This window comes from Leptopilina heterotoma, unplaced genomic scaffold, assembly GCF_015476425.1.
Source record: "Leptopilina heterotoma isolate Lh14 unplaced genomic scaffold, ASM1547642v1 Lhet_114, whole genome shotgun sequence".
In the NCBI taxonomy this organism is placed as follows: Eukaryota; Metazoa; Arthropoda; class Insecta; order Hymenoptera; family Figitidae; genus Leptopilina; species Leptopilina heterotoma.
In genome coordinates this window covers 649,141-661,213 of record NW_025110833.1, presented here as the reverse complement: position 1 = coordinate 661,213, position 12,073 = coordinate 649,141, and the positions used below count along the sequence as shown (strand labels likewise).

Sequence of the window (12,073 nt, the reverse complement as noted above, 5' to 3'; positions counted from 1 at the left end):
CTTCTTTGTATTTTTTAATTATAGCTTTTTTAATTATATTTAAATAAAAGTTATTTTTATTAATTATTATTGTAAATACAATTTTTTAATTTCAACTTGAACTTAAGTTTTTAAGTTCATTTCATATTTCAGTATTTTCATTTTTTGAATACTTTTTTGTCCCACATGCACAAAAATGGCGCTTTCTTTATTTGGTCTTCGAAAGTAGTAAATATGTGAATAAATTATAAAATGTCAAAAGAAAAGTCAGTAGAAGTGAGTAGTTACGATAATGAGAGTAGGGGAAGCCCCGCCTACTTACAGTAGTGGGGGGCCGCTTCTCTCCTAGTCCCATTTAGTCGTCAACTACTCGCTTGTGCAAACGGAACATATCCAAACTGTAATGTTAATAAATTCTTCTTCCTTGTCAAATCACATTGTGAGTGATCTCTGATAGTCATTTTGAAAATGTAAAAAGTAAAAGAAAAAACAAGTTTTCGAAAAAAAGTGCTTCATCGTAATCATATAAAACTAAAGGTAAGATTTCTTATTTAAAAAGAAAAAAAAATTCAGTGATAATCATGTTAAAAAAAAAAATACTTGAATGATTTAAAATTCATTGTAAATAGACGCATCAATTGTCGAGTTTCCATCTCCTTTCGCTAATATATGTTACGTTTAGAATGTAAAATGTAATTGTAATTTACACAAAGTGGTTCGCTCTGCAGTGCCATCGGCCATCGCTAAATGCTAACGAGCCCGAGCATTAGGAAGCTTCCGAAACAAGATCCTCAAATTGCCATTTTCTGTAATAATAGTATTTTCAAATTTTTTTCCCACAAGCAAAAAAAGGGCAACAAACTGCATTATTTTCGCAAAAAATTTTTTATACCTTTTTTTACTTTTTTACCATTTACACCTTTTTTTTAGCCAGTTTCCTTTTATCTCGGACCAATGTAATTATTTCTAAAAAAATTTTGTAATCGTATTTTTTAATATTTTTTTAAAATATTTTTTTTTCTTTTTTTTAATCTTTTTTTTAAAATAAATAAAAGAGAGAATTTTTGTGCGAGCACAATATTTTAAAACTTTTTGAGTGTACACACAATTTGTCGAAACATCAATTTATCGTTTGTTGCCAGTATTATTGTTGCTCGAGCAATCTCAAAGAGTAAATACATCGAGAGGAATGAGATGTAAATAACTTGACTGTGTTGTGTTAGTAGTTAGTTATTATCTATTGTTATCGACGGCATATTGACTATTAAACCCTGTATAAATGTTCACGTGTATTTAATACGTTTGTACATAGTGATCAGTTTTCAATAAATATTCGATGCTTGAACATCAACTGAATTAAGCACCTTTGTCTTTATTCGGGCAAATAAACGTATAACGTAACAAGCACTCTAAACAAATTGACAAGAAAAAAATTTTTTTTTTTATTAGAAAAAATACCCTTTGTATTAAATATAAAAATACTAAAATACCCTTAGTATTAAAATATAAAAATATCCTTTGTATTAAATATAAAAATACCCCCTTTATTAAATATAAAATACTATCAATATTGCGCTTATTAAAATTTTCACAAGACTTTATAAAAATTTCTTCAATTTTTCGTTTCAAAAAATGATTTTAAAAAAAAAAAAAAAGTGTTTGCAACCCTCGTAAAAAGCTGAGTTATTTCAAGCAAGAAAATGGTGTAATATTAAAAGAGTGGAAAATTTATTAGATTCAACATTTTACCCCCAAGGTTTAGATTTAGCCTGGTCCACTGTACTTTGAAAACTGTAGATAAAATATTTTATTCATATACTGCTAGTAGAAATATGAGAGCGCCTGTTTTTCGTGAGGAGCATAAATTCTCCTAATGTTGATATTCCACGAGATGAAATTTTTTTTTTTTCTTAAAAAAAAAGAAAGAAAATACCCAAAATTTAGCAATTTTCTTTTCTTCTTTTTAACTAATTGACTAATTTTTTAAAGAGTAAAAAAAAACTCTGAAAAATTAGTTAAAAAATGGTGATGGAAAATAATGAAAGGATTTTTTTTTCATTAAATAAGAAACAGATTTTTTTTTTGTTAATTTAGTATGAAATCAGTTCGGATATCAATTTAATGTCAACTGGATTGATTAGAACTTTTTTTTTGGGATTATCATCAAGGAACGTCTATGGAAGATAGATAAGACTCAAAGAATCGAAGATTCCGGAGATTAACGTAAGTATACCCTATAATCTACCTACCACGCTCTTCTACATATATTATATGAGAAATCGTGTATTAGATGAGGAAAGTCAACTCGAAATCAATTTCACTACTACATTTTATATTACTAATTGAATTGGAAATTTTTCCAATTGTTAATTCTAGAGGAAAATAGAATCTAATGAAATTGCAAAATTGCAAAATTATTGGAAAAAAAATAATGAACCTAAAAATTATTTTTATATTTTATTTTTATAATTATATTCTTTACAATATTTTTTAATATTTTTGAAATTTTTATAATTGAAGTTTTAATAATTTAATAAAAGAAATTTATTATCATTCAATTAGCAACAATTCGCGCGCCAAAACTCGCGGCTAACTTTTTTAGAAAAAATTAGCATTTTTAAAAACAATAGAATTTAAAAATTTGTAATTCAAATTTTTGTTGAAAACACTAAAAAAATCCAATTTTGGAAAAATTACAAGCAATTGCAGAAATTCAATTACTTTCAAGAGTGATAAAATTTTTCTCCTAAAATTCAATTATTTTTTAAACTTAAAAAAAATTTTCGTCATAATCCCAATTATCTTTATAAATAATAAAATTCTTCCCTAAAGTTTAATTATTTTCAAATCAATTTCCAATTCCCAAAAATAGTACGCAAACATTTAATTATTTTCATAAATAATAAAAATTTCTCAGGAATTCAATTATTTACAAATTTTTTAAAAAATTCCTTCGCAATAATTCAATTATTTTTATAAATAATAAAATTTTTTTAAGGAAATCAATTATTTTCATAAAAAATAATTAAAAATTGTAGAAAATAATAATTGATTTAAAACGATGAAAATAATTTTGAAAAAGTTACTGTAATAATATTCTTATAATATATAAGAATGATTTTATCACTCGGTTATTTTTAATTATTATAAAACATGAAGAAATCGATCACTCCGAGTCTTCGACTCGGAGCAATCGCTATCTTCATGTTTTATAAAAATATTCGTATAATTTATTGAATTTAAAAAGATTTGAATTAAAAATTTTTGAAATTCTTAATTCCTATGAAAAAATAATAGGTATTGATTAAATATTTATTTTTAAAAAAAGTTATTGATGTTTTCGAATAATTTTACAATTAAAGAAATTCGTTAATAAATGTAACAGAACATTTTTTTGAATAAAATTTTTTCCTTTATTTTCTAAAAATTTAAAAAGTTTCAATTTCATTTTCAATTAAAATTTGTAATTGACAAATAGAATAGAATATGTAATGTTTCTTTTCCAAAAGGAAAGAATGAGTTTCTGAACAATAGTTCAATTTTGACATTATTTACAGTTACTTTATTTTTTCTAAAAGTTGATAATTTTTGCTACAAAAATTTTCCATGAAAATTCTACTCTCTAACTTTGAATTAGTAAAAATGTTTAGTAATTTGAATTGATGACTGATATTTTGCTATTGAAATAGTAAATTTTACTAATTAATTAGTAGAAATTACTATTTATTAGTAAAATTTACTAATTTAAATTTTACTCTCTAAATTTGAATTAGTAAAAATATTTACTATATCTATTTGATTTAGTGACTTGCTTTTGAATTAGTAAATTTTACTAATAAATTAGTAAAAATTACTATTTATTTATTTTTAATTTTTTTTATAATCATATTTTGTAGAATATTTTTGCATTTTTTATTTTTTATAATTGAGTTTTTAATAATATAATAAAAAATTACTAATTTATTAGTAAAATTTACTACTTCAAAAGAAAATCACTAATTCAAATTAGTAAATATTTTTACTTATTCAAATTTAGAGAATAAAAATTAAAACAAAACACATATTTTCTATTAAAGTTTCTTTCTCACATTTTTTTTTTTTTTTACTAAAAACTCACTTTTTTACTAGAAAATAATTTTTTGTACCAAAAATTAGTTTTACTTACAACTGGTTATTAAAGAAACGTTGAGTTTTAAAAAGTTATGATATTATTATATTTTTTCTAATAAAGTTATTTTTGTATAATTATTTTTTTTAAGGAACATATAGTCAAGTTTGGACCGTAGTCAAGGTAGGACCCTCACTATTTTTTAAAAAGAACACTAGCTCTAACTATGCGCATGCGTGACGAAGATTTTCAAGTGGCACCTAACGGATAAACAAAAATCGACAAGGTAAGCACAGTGAATGTACTAATAAAAAAACTTTTTTTTTTATTAAAACTCGTATAATTTAAAAAAATTAGTTTAAAAACATTTTTTCTATTGAAGTTATTTTCTACTTTTCTACTAAAAACTTCTTTGCTAAAAATTTTTTTTGAACTATAAACAATAATTAATTTGTCATTGACAATTAAATTATTTTTTACTAACTGCTGAAAAAAGCAGACAAAATTTTACTAATAATTAGTAATTTTATTTATTTTAATAAAACTGAACCAGAAATTAGTTTAGTTTTAAATTTAAAATCTTTGTTTAAATTTTTATTAAAATGGAAATAAAAACTATCTTATCTTCGTATTTTAATAGTAGAAAAAATATTCTGAAAATAAAGAGAAGTACATTTATTTTTTAATGTTTTGTTTAATTGTAAATTGAATATTACATCAGTTTGAGGAGTGAAAAAAGGAAGTTTAAAAAGTTAATTGTCTTTTTCATTTGTTTTTAACACTTTATTTAAATCAAGTCCAGTGTTCCTTTACTCCTGAGTCATATATGTTTGTGATGCTGCACTCTCTCGAGGGTCGTTAAGTAAATAAATTAAAACAACGGTTGATAAAGAATAGAAGAAAACAAGACAGTGTCGTGAACTGAATTTTTAATTTTAACTTATATACTCTATTTTGTACTTTTATTTTATTTTTGTTCTCCTTTTGAAAAAAAAAATAACTAATTGTTAGTCAAATTTTACATTCGATTTTTTTATCAGTTGGTCAAAAAAAAATTTAATTGTTAATGACAAATTAAGTATTTTTTAGTTAAATAACGTTTCTCGTAAAGAAGTTTTTAGTAAGAAGTAATTATTCAAAAATAACTTTTAAAGAATTTTAGAAGCTTTTTTTCCGTTTTTTAAGTAACATAAAAAAAAGTTTGAACTATTTTTTCTATTTTTTATTTTACTTTACTTTTAATATTAGGACTGAAAATCACTCTCAATGCTACAGTTCAGCAAAAATTTATTCAACTTTTATTTATTTAAAATTTTTAATCTCATATTTTTTATTATTTATTTTCTCCTCAAGCTAAAAAAATTTTTAAAACGTTTGCCCACTTTTTGAACACCTAGTCTGGGGATAAAATATTAAAATTCCAAATTTCTTTTCGCTAATAGAAGGAAAAAAAACACATTTATTTTAGAAAAGAAAAGCACAGTAAGGTAATGGAAAAACGAGAAAAAGAGAGAAAGAGTGAGAGAGTAAAATTTACGACTTTCGCGAACGCTAATCGATTTCAAATGCTTTTTAGAGACTGGTTACTTTTTTGTGTTCCTTCAATTTTTTTTTTCTTTTTCCTTTTTTGCTCTCGCACACTAAGGTTTGTACCAATGACCGCATGCTGAATGTTTGCACTGGGACCGATTATAAATCAGCGATGGGAAATGGGAACAGTGCAAAGTTGCACTCAACGGATTTGCATGTGAACCAGTATAGCGAATCGTCGTCGTTTCTTGTCGATGACGCTGATCCAAATACAAAATGCGTCGCGATGTTTCTCTTTCATTTTACGGGCCCGAAGTAATAAATTTGCTCAGTCACCGTCGTAAATTCCATATCCGCATGGAAAATCATTCATGTATAACATAAACGCATATACATTTATCAATATACGATGATTCTGTTATATTTGAATATTATACAAGGTTCTGTCCTTTTTCTTCTTCTTCTTCTTGTTTTTTTTTCCTTTTATGTGTAAAGAATACGTTCAATTTTGTTAGCAAAAGAATTGCGAAGCCTTTTTCCCCTAGATTTCAGTTACAATCCCAGCTGAAAAAGTTCTATAGAATTTCACTAGAATCATTCTATATGAATTCTAGTTATTCTATAGAATTTCAATAGAACGATTCTATAGAATTTCTATATAAATTCTACTAAATTTTAGTGATTTTAAATTTCACACTTTGGTCAAAAAAACTACCCAAACCAATAGCACCAAAAATAAAAAATTCTTAAAATTCGACTTTTTTTCTTCTATTTTAAGGCAAATTGCTTCATTACTTTTGGGCTATTTAAAAATACTTTACTCGCCTTTTAAACTTTACACTTTGATCAAAAAAACTACCTTGACCACTAGCACTAAAATTCAGAATTATGTTTTGAGTTTAGAAAAAAAAAATTCATGACATTTTTTACTAGCTGAGATTCTTTTTAAATTAGCATTTTTAATTAAATTCCCATTTTTAAACATTAATGTCAACTGCTGTAAATTTTTATAAACAAAAGCTGTTCTTTATAATTTTTTTCGAACTAGGGATCAAGTTTTGAGTTTGGGAAAAAAAGAGAACATTTTTTACTAGGTTAGATTTTTTTTTTAAATTAGCCTTTTTAATTAATTTCCCATTTTTGAAAAATTAATGTCAACTGCTGTACTTTTTTTTTAACAAAGCTGTTGTTTATAATTTTTTTCTAACTCTGGACCAAGTTTTGAGTTTGGGAAAAGTAGAAGATATTTTTTACAAGCTTAGATTCTTTTTTAATTAGCCTATTAAATTAAATTATCATTTTTTAAACATTAATGTCAACTGCTGTTCATTTATATAAACAAAAGCTATTGTTTATATTTTTTTGCTTACTTACTGTTTACATTCTATGTTTGCAAGAAAATGAGAACCTTTTCTACTCCCAAGATTTCATTTAAAATAATTGACTTGATTATTAATTTTCCTTTTTCCTGATAAATTAATGTCAAATACTGTACTGCTGTTCTTTTTTATAAACAATATTAATCGTTTATAATTTTTTTCTATCTCAGGATCATGTTCTAAGTTTGGAAAAAAATAGTGGACATTTTTTACCTTATTAGATTTGTTTTAAATTAGCCTTTTTAATATAATTCCCATTTTTCCGACGTTAATGTCAACTGCTGTACATTTTAGTAAACAAAATCAATTATTGTTTATAATTTTTTTCTTACTCAGGATCATGTTCTGAGTTTGGATAATAATAGAGGACATTTTTTACCACCTTAGGTTTTTTTTTGTTTTAAATTAGTATTTTTAATAAAATTCTCATTTTTCGGACATTAATGTCAACTGATGTACTTTTTCATAAGCATTAGTGTAAAGAATACGTTCATTTGTCGGAATTTTGAAATCGAAATTTTCTAAAGTGACAGTTAATTTCTTTTCTTTTTTGAAAAGGAAATATTAAAAAAATGTGTTTCAAAAAATAAACAAATACAAATACTTGTCAAGTAAAGTGTCAGAAACTTGTTTCAAAATACTTTTGAAAGTATTGATATTTCGATTTTGAATTCAAAATGACGTTTGACGGACAATTTTCATTCAGGAGTGGAAATTTAAAATTGACAGATTAAATTTTAAATTGAGACGCTGATTGATTTTTAAAAATTCAAAATTACAAATCTATGGTGTAATTAAAAAATTCAACTTTCAATACGTTTTTGATATTAGCTTTAAGTTTTTAATTTAATCTTGACTGTCGTTGTATTAGTCAAATTTAAATTCTAAGTCAAAATTAATGTCAAAGTAACTGCTGAATTTTACTATAACTTCAATTTTGACTTTAACTTTGACTTTAAATTTTAATATTACTTTGACTTTCATTTTCATAGACAAATTTAAAGTTAAAGTCAAAGCAACTGTTAAATTTGACTATAATTTTGATTTCGACTTTAAATATTATTTTCACTTTGACTTTCATTTTAATAGTTAAATTTAAAGTCATAGATATAGTTAAAGTTAAAGTCATAGTTAAAGTTAGCGTCAAAGTAAAATTTAAAGGCAAAGTCAAAGTAAAGAAATTCAAAAAATTGAACATTTTAATTTATTAAAATTCTATTTTCAATTCGCAAATGCAAAAAATCATAACTCATTGTCAATCGAATTAATCTTAATTTAAAAAAAATTTCTGCTTCCTAAAGATGAACATTTTTCTTTTCAAATAAAATTACTTTTTTCAATAATTAAATAAAACGGAAATAATTGCTCCGGTTTACTAAAAGAAATATATCGACAATATTAAAATACAATGTACTGAAAAATATTGAAAAAAATATTTAATCCCACTCGATGTGATTCGTTTATTAAAAGATTATAATAAATTTATACAAATGAAATGGGGAAAAAAGTGGAGTAAGTTAATGGATTTATACACTGAAAATAATGGAAATATCTGAATAATCACTAAAAGAATTATTCGACTTTAGTTGGGAGATAAATTTCACAATTAGCTGATTAAATTTTATCATCCCGCTGTTTATATATGTAACAGGATCAAATTTAGTAGTCGATATTCGTTACGGATGTTACAATATTGCAAACATTTTGAATAAACAATGTGGCAATACTGTATAACCTCAAAAATAATAACAATATCACGACGCAGCTTTAAAATGTTTACGAAATATTAAAATTTCAAATCTCTTTTTTTTCCTCGCATAAAGAAAATATTTCTTTTGTAAATTTTATTTTGAAAAAGTGTATCTTTTAGAAAAGTTTTTTCTAGAAAAATTTTGTTTCAAATGGTTTTCTTTTTTAAAAAAAATGTAATATCAATATAATAATATAATATAATAATAATGTTAAAATATTAAACTAGTATAATAATATAATATAAAATAATAATGAAATGTAGTAGAAAAATTACTGAAAATAATTTTACATTATTCAAAATTAGGGACAGAAGTTAATCCCTTATTGTAAACAAGAGAGATAATGACCCTCGGCATTGTTAACAGAAGTTGTTTTCTTTCCGTCCTTGTCTATCTTTTCGAAAACTACAATAAAAGTATGAAATTAAAATCAAGCCTCTTCCCCTTCCCCTTCACTATTTTCCTTTTTCCCTTCTTGGAAAAATTCCCCCTTCAACCTCTGTAAGTTTTATATACCGTCACAGTTCTTCGATCTCCTTCGGAGAGGTAAGAAGTTTTAAATCATAGATTTAAGTTTTAAATCATAGATTTAATTCACTAACCACGTGAATTCTAATAAATATTTCTAATTGTTCAAATTAATTAAGTGTCTCAAATAAATAAAAGAGAATTTTCTCAGATTTCCAGGACATCCAAAACAATTTCCAAAGTTCAATACACATTCGAAGAGAAGAATTCATATGGATTTTTCTGGATGTCCACGATTTTATGATCAAACAAGGAGTAAGTATACGAAAAAAATAAATTATTTTTCATCAACATTGAACTTCAAACATTAAAAATTTATACCTACAAATTATTTTAATTATTCTTTTATTTAATAATTGGTCTTAAAAATTTATAATAAATTCTTTTTTTAATTTTATTTTTTGAATTTAATAATTCGAAATTTATTTATATATTAATCTTAACAATTAAAATATTTTTTATGTCCAACTAAAGCAACTTTTTTAACAGATATTTTTTTTTATCTTTTCCTAACAGTCATCGAGGAGAGTCACCAACGGAATTTCCACATCTCATTTTGTGCTAATCTTTCATTGCATAGGATATTTTTCATCGAATGCTAAAAAATGTTTGTCAAAGTTATAATAGTTTTTTTTTTTGTGACATGCAGGAAATTTGTATTGTGAATTATTTAGATAGGGAAATCAAAAGTAATATAAATGTAATAATATTAGATAGAAAATTAGAAAGAAAAGTTAATATTGTCAAGTACTACAAAGTAATTTTAAAAAGGAAAAAAGGATTCAAGATTCAGCATCAACTTTAAAGGAATATTCTTTCACTGAGGATAAGGGGTAAGTCAAAAAATGACAACATATTTTTCTTTACTACATCCTTCATCCAAAAAAATGTTATGCGTGGATAAAAATATTTGCACCCATAACTTCATCATTTATTAAATGATGAATCATTTAAAATAAAATCATTTTTTAAATTTATTTCTATATATGAAACTTAAAATTATAATGCATTTCACTAAAAGAAAAAAAAAAATTAATGACATTTAATACTAGCTTAGATTCTTTTTAAATTAGCCTTTTTAATTGAATCGTGAATTTCGGAAATAGCTCAAGTCGTATTTTTTCAAATAACACTTTTGCATTATTACATATGCATTCATAAAATACCATCTTAGATTCGTTTTAGATTAGTATCTTTTTTATTAAATTCCAATTTCAAAATATTAATGTCAACTGCTGTACCTTTTTGTAAACAAAAGCTATTGTTTATAATTTTTTGTAAACCCAGGATTATGTTCCGAGTTTGGAAAAAAATTCATTACATTTTTACTGGCTTAGATTCTTTTTAAATTAGCCTTTTCAAATAAATTCCCATTTTTAAAACATTAATGTCAACTGCTGTACAGTTAAAAACAGTTAAACAAAAGATGTTCTTTATAATTTTTTTCTTACTCAAAATTAGGTTCTAAATTTTTAAAAATAATAGAGGACATTTTTTACTAGCTTAGATACTTTTTAAATTAGATTTTTTAATTAAATTCCCATTTTTAAAACACTAATGTCAACTGCTGTACTTTTAAAAACCACAAGCTATTGTTCATAATTTTTCGTTAACCCAGGATTAAGTTCTGAGTTTGTGAAAAAAAGAGGACATTTTTTACCAGCTAAGATTTTTTTTAAATTACCCTTTTTACTTAAATTCCCATTTTTAAAACAATAATGTCAACTGCTGTACTTTTTTAAACAAAAGCTATTGTATATAATTTTTTGTAAACTCAGGATTATATTTTGAGTTTGTTAAAAAGTAGAGGATATTTTTTACTAGCTTGGATTCTTTTTAAATTAGCTTTTTTAATTAAATTCACATTTTAAAACATTAATTTCAACTGATGTACATTTTTATAAACAAAGGCTAATGTTTATAATTTTTTTCTAACTCAGGATTATATTCTGAGTTTGTTGAAAAATAGAGGACATTTTACTAGCTTAGATTCATTTTAAATTAGCTTTTTCAATTTAATTCCCATTTTCAAAACATTAATGTCAACTGCTGTACTTTTTTATAAACAAAGGCTGTTTATAATTTTTTTCTATCTCAGAATTAAGTTCTGAGTTTGTGAAAAGAAGAGGACTTTTTTTACCAGCTAAGATTTTTTTAAATTACCCTTTTTACTTAAATTCCCATTTTTAAAACAATGTCATGATGTACAATTTTATAAACAAAAGCTATTGTTTATAATTTTTTTCTAACTCAGGATTATATCCTGAGTTTGTGAAACAATCGAGGACATTTTTTACTAGTTTAGATTCTTTTTTAATTAGCCTATTTAATAATTAATTTTACTAATAAATTTATTAATTATGCATAAATTAAATACTTATTTGTTTAATATAGTTTTTGCTATTTATTATTAATTAGTAGTTAGCAGTTAAATAAGAAATTAAAGATTTCTTTATGTAAAGAAATATTGTTTATCCCTTACTTTAATTTTTAATGATTAAATAAGGGTGGCTGATTAATTTGAAGAAATAACTACAAATTCACTTTAGTTTGTTTTTTACTTTATTGTATAATTGTCACTAGTTAAAAATGTTTAAGCACTCCACTTAATATAACAAATTAATTTATCTTCTCTTTTTTTGGACATACCAAAATTTCTTATTTCTATAGTGATTTTCATGTCCCTTCTTCCCTTTCCTTATAATTTAATCTTTATTTTGATTTTCTATTTCTCGCGATGCGACAAATATATTTTTATAGAAAAAATTATGGATATAAAATTTAAATTTTTTTTACTG

At 23.7% G+C, this 12,073-nt stretch overlaps 1 protein-coding gene across 1 annotated transcript; it reads left to right on the top strand.

Annotated features, from left to right (window-relative positions):
* Positions 1-5,750: 5,750 nt before the first annotated feature.
* Positions 5,751-10,100, top strand: LOC122508131. The gene is made up of 4 exons (XM_043621263.1): positions 5,751-5,925; positions 9,183-9,293; positions 9,427-9,530; positions 9,792-10,100. The coding sequence occupies exons 1-4, from the start codon at positions 5,751-5,753 to the stop codon at positions 9,897-9,899; spliced, it is 498 nt and encodes a 165-aa protein (XP_043477198.1). The 3' UTR covers positions 9,900-10,100.
* Positions 10,101-12,073: the final 1,973 nt, after the last annotated feature.

Excerpts from the sequence above, each read along its gene's own strand:
- LOC122508131 (XM_043621263.1), top strand. The coding sequence starts at position 5,751 with ATGCTGAATGTTTGCACTGGGACCGATTATAAATCAGCGATGGGAAAT. Across the intron at positions 5,926-9,182 it reads GTTTCTCTTTCATTTTACGG|CCTCTTCCCCTTCCCCTTCA; the intron begins GCCCGAAGTAAT and ends ATTAAAATCAAG. Across the intron at positions 9,294-9,426 it reads CTTCGATCTCCTTCGGAGAG|ATTTCCAGGACATCCAAAAC; the intron begins GTAAGAAGTTTT and ends GAATTTTCTCAG.